This window comes from Carya illinoinensis, chromosome 11 (genome assembly GCF_018687715.1).
Source record: "Carya illinoinensis cultivar Pawnee chromosome 11, C.illinoinensisPawnee_v1, whole genome shotgun sequence".
NCBI classification, from domain to species: domain Eukaryota; kingdom Viridiplantae; phylum Streptophyta; class Magnoliopsida; order Fagales; family Juglandaceae; genus Carya; species Carya illinoinensis.
The window spans coordinates 6,913,440-6,924,941 of NC_056762.1; the positions used below are offsets into that span (position 1 = coordinate 6,913,440).

At 38.9% G+C, this 11,502-nt stretch overlaps 1 protein-coding gene across 1 annotated transcript; it reads left to right on the plus strand.

The window, feature by feature from the left end:
* Positions 1-1,253: 1,253 nt before the first annotated feature.
* On the plus strand, positions 1,254-2,160 carry LOC122280981. Its single transcript, XM_043092143.1, has 2 exons — positions 1,254-1,736; positions 2,063-2,160. Exons 1-2 carry the CDS (start codon positions 1,289-1,291, stop codon positions 2,098-2,100), a joined length of 486 nt encoding a protein of 161 aa, XP_042948077.1. The 5' UTR covers positions 1,254-1,288; the 3' UTR covers positions 2,101-2,160.
* Positions 2,161-11,502: the final 9,342 nt, after the last annotated feature.

The window sequence follows — 11,502 nt, forward strand, 5'->3', positions numbered from 1 at the left end:
GAAGCTAAGGTGGTGCCTACCCTCAACATAGACTCTATCACAGGTGTAAGGGCTGGCCCACCTTCCTTGACTGGGATGTTTGTGAAGAAGTGGTGAGTGCCTTTCCCATCGATAGGGAGGACGGAGCTTCCACCCTCCCAGAGGGTGATCATGCCAATGCAGTATGTTGGAGTATAGCCTTTCACATTGACAGCATGGAGTTGAAGTCTAAAGAAGAAAAGCTAAAGGCAGAAAAAGAGAAGGAGAAGATTTAAAATACAGTTATTTCTGTTACATTTCTGTTATACATTTATTCCTCTGTGTAGTATAAATATTACATAGACCTTCATGTATTAATCATCAAGTATCGAGTTAATTCATATCAGATTACACAATCCTTCCTCTGTTTTTAGTTTTCTCTGCTATTCATCAAGTTCTCAACATGGTATCAGATTGAGAGTTCACAAACACTGCTTCCGCATATTCTTGCAATCTGCATTGCACACTCTGATCTTTCTACTTCAATTACAATCTTTCTACTTCGATTACATATTTCTGCTCAAGAATCTTTAATTCTTGTTCCTCGAGAATCTTGTTTCTCAATTCTTGCACTTTCTTTCCAATTCTTGGAAACATGGCAGAAGAAAACTCCCCTAATTCTTCAGCTTCATCTCGTATTCTTAACCCTTCAAATGATTCCTCTAGCCCATATTATCTTCATCCTAGTGATAATCCGGGTTCTCTCTTGGTGTCAGAAATCTTTGGAGGAGACAACTACATTGCTTGGAGTCGTTCAATCAGCATTGCCCTCACTGTGAAGAACAAGATAGCTTTCATTGATGGCTCAATTACTGCTCCTCCTACTACTCAGCGTCTTAATCATACTGCTTGGCTTCGTGCCAATAATTTGGTACTTTCTTGGCTCAAGAATTCTATTTCTAAAGATATTAGAAATAGTTTACTCTATGTTGCATCTGCTGTAGACCTCTGGAATGAGTTAAAAACAAGATATTTGAGAAGTGATGGACCAAGGGTTTTTCATCTTGAAAAATCCCTAAGCTGTATAAACCAAGGTTCATCCTCAATTACAGAATATTTCAGTGCTTTCAAGACTCTTTGGGATGAGTATGTCAATTATAGGCCACTTCCAACTTGTACATGTGGCAAGATGGCTTCTTGCACCTGTGATCTGTTCAATTTCTTGCTTCTTAGGCAACAGTCAGATTACGTGTTGAAATTTCTGGTAGGATTGAATGATTCTTATGCCTCAGTAAGAAGTCAATTGTTACTTGCTGTTCCATTGCCTAGCATGGCTAAAGTGTTTTCTTTGCTGCTTCAAGAAGAAAGTCAACGGCAATTGACCAACTTCACAAGTAATGACACACATGCTTTGTTGGCCAAGCATTATACTCAGTCCAATCAGAATACTCAGTCCAAGTTCATCAAAGACAAGCTGAAGAAATCCTCACTGCATTGTACTCACTGTGGTTATAATGGTCATACAATTGACAAGTGCTTTCAATTGCATGGCTATCCTCCTGGATGGACTGGACCTAAGGGAAAAAGAAATCTTCCTTCTGCACATGCAGCCATTTCAACTGAAGAGGTCTTTATTAAAAACAGTAATGAGAGCCAAAGGTTTAGTCTAACTGCTGAAGAATTCAATAAACTCATAGCACTTGCCAATTCGAGTTCAAATACTCAGAACATTGATACATCCACAGCAGCAGTAAATCTAGCCACCACTCAATTTTCTGGTAATCTTTTCAGTCAATGCAATTCTGTTTCTACCAAGTTAAAATCTGAATTTTCTTGGATCCTAGATACTAGTGCAACAGATCATATGATCTGTTCACCACTGCTATATTCTTCTACTCCTAAACCAGTTACAAATTCCATAAATCTTCCTAATGGTCAAACTGTTCCAGCATTATATATTGGAACTGTAAGTCTTTCTAGCACATTACATTTGCATAATGTCTTGTGTGTTCCAAGCTTTTCATTCAACCTATTATCTGTTTCTAAACTAACCAAAGAATCTAATCTTTGTCTATCTTTCTTTGATTCACATTGCCTTTTACAGGACCAATCAATGAAGAAGATGATTGGGATTGCCTATGAGAAACAAGGCCTTTATTACCTACCTCAAGCTTCTTCAAAAGCTAATTCTTGTCAGCACAATCAGTTTAATCCTACACCAATCTCTGCATCAATCATTACTCGAAATCAGCCAAACCTTTGGCACTACAGATTAGGTCATGTCTCAAATTCTAGAATACCTTTTCTTAGACAAATAGACAATTCAATAACATTTGATTGTACAAATGTCTGTGAAATTTGTCCACTAGCAAAGCAGAAAAAGCTTTCTTTCCCTGTATCACAAAGTATTTCTAATAAAGAATTTGAATTGATTCATTGTGATATATGGGGTCCTTTTGCTACTATATCATATTTTGGTTTTAAATTCTTTCTCACTATAGTAGATGATTTTACAAGATGCACCTGGGTGTATATGCTTAAAACTAAATCTGAGGTTTCATCTTTACTACCAAATTTTTGTAACATGGTTAAAACTCAGTTCAATACCTCTGTAAAAACCATAAGAACAGACAATGGTTCAGAATTTTTCCTTACAAAATTTTATGGTGACAATGGAATTGTACATCAAAGAAGTTGTGTAGAAACTCCACAACAAAATGGAGTGGTTGAAAGAAAACATCAACACTTATTAAACACAGCTAGAGCTTTGATGTTTCAAGCAAACTTACCTTTAATTTTTTGGAGTGATTGTGTATTGACTGCAGCCCATATCATAAATCGAATTCCAACTCCTCTTCTCCAAAATAAAACACCTTTTGAAATGTTATTTCACAAATCACCAAATCTTTCTCATTTAAAAATTTTTGGATGCTTATGCTTTGCATCTACAATTACTAGTCACAGACAAAAGTTTGATCCAAGAGCAACAAAATGTCTATTTTTAGGATATCCTTCTGCTGTCAAAGGTTACAAACTTATGGACTTAAACACTAATAGAATCATCATTTCCAGAAATGTTGTGTTCCATGAAACCAACTTTCCATTCAAAAGTCTTCCAGTTAATTCTGCCATACCTAATTTTCTGTTTCCTCCTTCAGAATTCCAATATAATTCCTCTCATATAAACAATCCTATCTCTTCTGATCAAAATATTACATCACTGATTCCTAATGAATCAGATTCCTCTCATATTGACAGCTTCCATCATACTGACTTAGCAAGTTCAGATTTCTCTCATATTGACAGCATGCACCAAAATGACTTAGAAAGTTCAGATTCATCTCATATTGACAGCAACCATCAAACTGACTTAGCAAATCCTATCCCTGCTGTCAGAAAATCATCAAGGATTAAACAAACACCAAAATTTTTGCAGGATTATTATTGTGGTACTGCCTCATTGTTTCCTCATGCAATCAACTCATCTGCTTCCATTGGTTGTTCCTCTAACACAGGTAATCCCTATCCTATATCCTCTTTTATTTCTGTCAGTAGACTTTCAGCTTCACACAAAGCTTTCTTAGCTTCAATTTCTATTATCAAAGAACCCAAAACATATCAACAAGCTGCAAAATCTCATGAATGGCAAGTTGCTATGAGAAATGAACTCATTGCTTTAGAGTTAAATAAAACCTGGGAACTTGTTACTTTACCTAAAAATAAAAAGACCATAGGTTGTAAATGGGTTTTTAAAGTGAAATACAAGGCTGATGGAACCATAGAAAGACATAAAGCAAGGTTGGTAGCCAAAGGCTACACTCAACAAGAAGGATTAGACTTCTTTGATACTTTTTCCCCAGTGGCAAAACTTACTTCAATTCAGTTATTATTAGCTGTTGCTGCTATTAAGGGATGGTATATTCACCAATTAGATGTAAATAATGCCTTTTTACATGGTGAATTAAATGAAGAAGTTTACATGGAAGTGCCCCTGGTTTGGATGTTAAATATCCCAATGTAGTTTGTAAACTGTTAAAGAGTCTTTATGGCCTGAAGCAGGCATCTCGACAATGGTTTGCCAAACTCTCTCAAGCTCTTCTTCAATATGGCTTTACTCAAGGCAATTCTGATTGCTCACTTTTTATCAAGAAAACTGCCACTTCTTTCATTACTTTTCTAGTATATGTAGATGATGTTCTACTAGCTAGTGATAATCTAATTGAGATTCAGCAACTCAAGATATTTCTGCATGATAAGTTCACAATCAAGGACTTGGGGCAATTGAAGTACTTCCTAGGATTGGAAGTAGCCAGATCAAAATCTGGCATCTCTCTCTGTCAAAGAAAGTATACTTTGGATATACTTCAAGATGCAGGTCTCACAGGTTCCAAGCCAGCTGCATTTCCAATGGAATCTACTCTTAAACTTAGTACAGATGATCCTAATCTCTATGAAGATGCCTCGGGTTACAGAAGGTTAATTGGCAGGCTACTATATTTGACAGTTACAAGGCCTGACTTGGCCTATTCTGTTCAAGTCCTTAGCCAGTTTCTTGCTAAACCAGCAGTTTCTCATTATCAAGCTGCTATGCGTGTGCTTAGATACTTAAAAGCTACACCTGGACAAGGATTGTTCTTCTCTTCATCTTCAGATTTTCAATTAAAAGCCTTTTCTGATAGTGATTGGGCAGGTTGCTTAGACACCAGGAGAAGTGTTACAGGATATGCAATTTTTCTAGGAGATTCTTTAATCTCATGGAAATCAAAGAAACAAGCCACAGTTAGCAGATCATCTGCAGAAGTAGAATATAGGGCTCTTGCTGCCACAACCTGTGAGGTGCAGTGGTTATTATATGCCCTTCAAGATCTCAGTGTTGATCACTCTCAGCCTACAATGCTCTACACTGACAGCAAATCAGCTTTGTCTATTGCAACTAATCCAGTACAACATGAGAGGACTAAACATATTCAAATCGATTGTCATCTTGTTAGGGAGAAATTGCAGCAGAATGTTATAAAGCTTTTCTATATTCCCTTAAGATTACAACTAGCAGATATATTTACCAAGCCTCTCGGATCACTGCCTTTCCATCATAATTTGCGCAAGATGAACATTATCAATATACATGCTCATCTTGAGGGGGGGTGTTGGAGTATAGCCTCTCACATTGACAGCATAGAGTTGAAGTCTAAAGAAGAAAAGCTAAAGGCAGAAAAAGAGAAGGAGAAGATTTAAAATACAGTTATTTCTGTTACATTTCTGTTATACATTTATTCCTCTGTGTAGTATAAATATTACATAGACCTTCATGTATTAATCATCAAGTATCGAGTTAATTCATATCAGATTACACAATCCTTCCTCTGTTTTTAGTTTTCTCTGCTATTCATCAAGTTCTCAACACAGTAGAGTGCACACCCCATTGCTGCAAGGACTTTTGTAATGAGACTGGGGTAATGCAAACTGGCCTAGAGACCTTGCCAGTCACTACCTTTGGAGGGAGCACCCTTTTGTTGGTTGGTAGTGGTGAAGGCCTTTCCCTTTCTCACCTCCATGCCTCATCCTTTGGGGGGGGGGGGGGACACCGACTTCTTCTTCGAGGAGGAGTAGGGCAACTGTTTACAAGAAGATGCCCATCTAGTCGAGGCTGACTTGGCCCACACCACATCCCCTCGTCCACTTGCACGCCTCGGGGGAAGGTGGCTGATTCAACTCTGAGGTTTGCAAAGGCTTCCTCGCTCGGGGTGGTTTCTTGCCCTAGGGAGATCCTTGGGGGTGATGCTAGTTGCCGTGCTTCCTCTACTTCTGCTAGTGCCCAAGCTGAAGCCATCACTCAGATGGCTAACTGTTTAAAGGACTGGTTCTTTGAGGTGCAATGCGACTCATTTTTCTTCGTTTGGTGCTTACATACCGTTTCTTACTTTGGGCTGTTTCACCTTCCTTTTACAGGGCATTAATGATCTAGTGATGTGGATTGTGGCAGATTGTGCCCGCCTAGAAGAGGAGGTTAAGGAGCGGCGTAAGTTGTGCTATGTCGCCAAGCGCACTTTTGAGAAGTGGTGGGTTGATACAGCTGAGCTGGAAGCCTTGGCTGAGAAGAATAAAGAGTTGGAGATTCTGTTGGAGCAGTCAAAAGGCTACTCCTACTTGTTGCAAGGTGACTTGGAGATGCGCGAGGGAGAAATCCTTAAGCTCCATGAAGCCGCTCGCCTTGCCTAAGAGGGAAGACCATGGACAACTTTGCCCTGATGCTTCTTCAATCCAAAAGGGACTCGGCAAGGTCCTAACTATCAGAGTCTCAAATGAGCTTCTTGCCAGTGAAGGAGAATTAAACTTGATCTGTGAAGAATTGACTAGCTCTCAAGAAATTCATGGCGAGTTGTCATGGAAGCTGGCAGCCACTGTGGAGAAAGCTTGCCATACCGCCCATGACATTTTAGAGGTGAATGGGTCCCTGGTAGATCTCCAGAATCACCATGAGCGGTCTAAGGAAAATCGTAAGGACATCAACAAGGAGCTTAGGAAGGCAAACTTCGTTCTTGTTGCCAAGCACCAAAGGCTAATTGAGAAGATGAATGAGCTAGCTAATACTCAAGCAGAGATCACACAGCTTCATTCCCAGTTAGCTCACGTCCCTACTACCAGGGATCACGCCTTTGCTTACGGCCATGCCTCTGGCATTCTGTGACTTAGGAATCGCCTTGTGGCTGACCCCACCACTAATCGTCTTATGGTCCCATGGCGGAAAACCTAAAATCTGTCAAAATACGATGTTCGCTCGAGCTGGGTGTCGAGTGCGCGTCAAGCGTTCGACTCTGCCTGATTTCGCTCGAGCGTTCTATCGAGCGCACATCGAGCGTTCGACTCTGCCTGATTTCGCTCGAGCGGCCAATGTCTCCGCTCGAGTGATCTTCGTTTTTCAGCAACCCGCTCGAGCTCCCTGTCGAGCGGTAGTCGAGCGTTTGAATCTGCCTGAATTCGCTCGAGTAGCCAAAAGCCTCCGCTCGAGCGAACTTGTAAAATCTGCAATATGAAATTTTGCAAGTCATCAAATACCCCCAAACTTACAACTTTGTTTGTCCTCAAACAAAAAGAAAAACAAATGATAGTTTAGGCAATATCTACTCGACCCCAAAGAGAAGTATCATCACTCACCAAGCTTTTATGAATTTAGATTTCATCTCTAGTATCTTACTCTTTTAACATCAAAGATAGCAAGAAAATCAATCAAAAATTTTGCAATTTGTCAAGCAAGAGTTAGGCGTTTACTTCAACCTAAAGCTAAGACCTTGAGTGTGTGTATGATATAGTCAATTTAACCTCAAACCACCTGCAAACTCAGATAAAAGTAGAACAACCAAAATTAGAAGAATTCTCCTAAAACTTAACCCCATAAGTCCAATTTTCAGAAATCCTCTCCACTAATGTAGTCAACACCAAAATCAAAGATCAAAAGGTCTTTATTAAGGTTGTAATGATAGGCCACAGGGTGAGGGTTAAGAAAGAACTGGATATGGGAAATTAAATCAAACTGGGAAAATACTTAGTGAAAAGAACATTAAAAGAGAAACTCACATGATTCAAATCATAGCTCTTTCTTGGCAATATGCTCATACTTGTGGCATTATTATTGCTGTAATCACCGATGTCTTCCCTTAACAAAATTTGAGGTAATTCACATTCCGCTTGGCGACTTCTTTTTCTTTTCTTTTCTTTTTCTTTTTCTCTTTTTTTTTTCTTTTTTTTTTCAATCACTTCCTTTCTTCTTCTTCTTTTTCTTTGATCAAACAGAGCAAACATAATACGTTTCATCATGAAACCAATTTTCTCTTTTAAATGTAACTCTCCACCAAAGTATTTTCTCAAACTATCAACGGTAGATTCATTGTTTTTCAGGCTTAGAGCGGGCATGGTTTATGTAGTTTAAAGAATCAATAAAGGCTCATGAAGGCTCAAGGGGGTTGACTATGGAAACACACCATGTAATGATGGCATGACATTTAGGACGGCTGGGAAAGCTTTTTGGTTATGCCAAAGAAATGCCTAGATCATTTCTCTGATATTTGGTCTCAACTAGGATTTCGCCTCAAGGACCCATCAACGGATTCTAGAGCAAAGCAAAATCGAACCTCCCTCTTTCAATTAATTCAACTTCTTCTCTTCATAAGCAAAATAGAATAAGAGAAAAACGACTATGTGCTCAATTGTGTTCAAGGTCAAAGATTTAAACCAAAGTACCCACAAAACTTCACTTGACATAAAAGAAATTTTTGAAAATTTTTCTCAAAACCATCTTCAATCACAAATTTCAGAGTCATAGAGAATTCAATCTTACTCCAATGCATGCTTGGTAAGAGAATCAAACAACCCATCAACAACCCAAGACTTAGAAAACAAGAGGATCAAATGATTATAGGAGTTTACACCCCAAAACTTAAACTAAACAATGTCCTCATTGTGATGCAAAAGTAAAAAGGATTGAAGAAATAAAGGAACTTCCCTGGTTTCATGGTGAACCTTCCGAGGTTTTAAAATTTTCCAGCTCTTTATTCTTGCTAAATAAACCTGCATCAAAAACCAATTTATTAAAACTTAAATAAATAAAGATAATAAAATAAATGAAAGAAATAAAGATAGATCTATGGGTTGCCTCCCATAAGTGCTTGTTTTAAAGTCTACAGCCAGACTTTTCAATGATCATCAATTAGGATCTCCAAGAGGAATAAATGCATAGTTCCTCTCCATTTGCTCTCCATAGTGCTTCAATCTCTGACCATTAACTCTGAAAATATTCCCAGTCTTGTCCTTCAAATCTACTGCTCCAAAAGAGAAAACTTCATGAATTGTATAAGGACCCGTTCATCTTGATTTCAACTTTCCTGGAAAGAGTTTGAGTCGTGAATTGAAGAGTAAAACTTGTTGTCCTGGAGCAAACTCTCGCCTAAGAATCTGTTTGTCATGCCACTTCTTCGTCCTTTCTTTATAGATCTTTGTATTTTCATATGCATCATTCCGGAACTCTTCCATCTCATTCAATTGAAGAAGTCGCTTTTCACCTGTTGCCTTCAAATCAAAGTTAAACTTTTTCACAGCCCAATAAGCTCTATGCTCCAACTCTACAGGAAGATGACATGCCTTTCTAAACACTAATCGGTATGGAGACATCCCGATAGGTGTTTTAAAGGCTGTACGGTATGCCCACAAAGCATCATCAAGCTTCTTCGCCCAATCCTTTCTATTGATTTTGATCGTCTTCTCAAGGATGTTCTTGATCTCTCTATTTGAAATTTCAGCTTGACCATTAGTTTGAGGATGGTAAGCAAGTGCTATCTTGTGCTTCACACCATATTTAGACAGAAGATTCTCAAACAACTTGTTGCAAAAGTGAGTCCCTTCATCACTAATAATAGCTCGTGGAGTGCCAAATCTTGTGAATATGTTCTTGTGCAGAAATTTGAGCACTACCTTTGCATCATTTGTTGTTGTAGCAATTGCTTCCACCCATTTTGACACATAGTCAACTGCTAGCAAGATATAAGCAAAACCAAAAGACGGAGGAAAAGGCCCCATAAAATCTATTCCCCAAACATCAAACAACTCAACTTCTAAGATACCTTTCAATGGTAACTCATGACGCCTTGAAATATTTCTCATATGTTGGCACTGGTCACAAGTTTTCACCAAAGTGTAACTATCACGAAAAATGGAAGGCCAAAAGAACCCACTTTGAAGTACTTTAGCTGCTGTACGGGTGGCTCCAAAGTGTCCTCCATATGATGAGGAATGACAATGATGGAGGATGTCTTGCATCTCTTCTTCCGGCACACATCTTCTAATGATTTGATCAGGGCATCTTTTGAACAACAAAGGCTCATCCCAAAGATAGTGATTCACATCATGCAAAAATTTCTTACGTTGATGGTAAGTAAGATCAGGTGGTAAAACTTTACAAGCTAGATAATTAACAATATCAGCATACCACAGAAGCTTGATCTCACATGCAAACAACTGCTCATCAGGGAATGCCTCTTGGACCACTGAATCTAGTCTTTCTTCCTCTTGCTCTAACCGAGAGAGATGGTCAGCCACTAAATTTTCACTTCCCTTCTTGTCTCGAATCTCCAAATCAAATTCTTGAAGAAGGAGGATCCAACGAATTAGCCTAGGCTTAGCATCCTTCTTGCCAAACAAATAGCGAAGTGCTGCATGATCAGTGAACACTATCACTTTTGTACCAATGAGGTAGGACCGAAATTTGTCACAAGCAAACACCACAGCAACCATCTCCTTCTCAGTTGTTGTATAATTTAACTGAGCTTCATTCAATGTCCGGCTTGCATAATAGATGGCTCTAAACAGCTTGTCTCGCCTTTGCCCCAACACTGCTCCAATTGCAAAGTCACTTGCATCGCACATAACTTCAAAAGGTTGACTCCAATCAGGCACAATCGCAATTGGTGCTGAAATTAGCTTCTCCTTGAGTGCATTAAAGGCCTGCAAACAAATAACATCAAAGTCAAATGCAGAATTTTTCTCAAGAAGATTACATAAAGGTTTAGAGAGTTTAGAAAAATCCTTGATAAATCTTCTATAAAATCCCGCATGTCCCAGAAAACTTCTGATTCCCTTCACATTCTTTGGAGGTGGTAGTTTCTCTATGGTTGCAATTTTGGCTCGATCTACCTCAATTCCTTTGGATGAAACTCTATGGCCCAGCACGATCCCTTCTTGAACCATGAAATGACACTTCTCCCAGTTTAGGACTAGATGTTTATCTTCACATCTCTGCAAAACAAGAGCTAAGTTATGCAAACAATGATCAAAAGATGTACCAAAAACTGAAAAGTCATCCATGAATACTTCCATTATATCTTCCACCATGTCAGAAAAGATAGCCATCATGCAACGTTGAAATGTTGCAGGGGCGTTGCACAATCCAAAGGCATCCTCCTAAAAGCAAACGTCCCATAGGGGCATGTGAATGTAGTCTTCTCTTGATCTTCAGGAGCTATCGCAATCTGATTATACCCCGAATAACCATCCAAAAAGCAATAGTAGGAGTACCCAGCCAATTGATCCAACATCTGATCAATGAATGGAAGTGGAAAATGATCCTTCCTTGTTGCTTTATTCAACTTGCGGTAATCCATGCATACACGCCATCCCGTGACCGTTCTTGTAGGAATGAACTCATTATTTTCATTTTTCACTACCGTCATTCCACCCTTCTTTGGTACAACTTGCACTGGACTTACCCATGAACTATCTGAAATAGCATATATAATTCCAGCATTAAGGAGTTTCAAAATTTCAGCTCTCACTACTTCCTTCATTGCTGGATTTAATCTTCTTTGGTGCTCAATTGTTGGCTTGTAAAGCTCCTCCATTAAAATCTTGTGCATGCAAATGGAGGGACTTATTCCTTTTATGTCAGAAATAGTCCATCCCAAAGCTGTTCTATGCTCCCTCAATACACGCAGCAACTTTTCCTCTTCTTCGGGTGTGAGTGATGTAGCAACAATCACTGGAAAGGTATCACTATCA

What these genes read in the sequence shown, in the direction of transcription:
- LOC122280981 (XM_043092143.1), top strand. Translation starts at nt 1,289, where the DNA reads ATGGCTAAAGTGTTTTCTTTGCTGCTTCAAGAAGAAAGTCAACGGCAA. An exon ending in AGCCACCACTCAATTTTCTG is followed by an intron (nt 1,737 to 2,062) that starts GTAATCTTTTCA and finishes TGCCTTTTACAG; the next exon opens with GACCAATCAATGAAGAAGAT.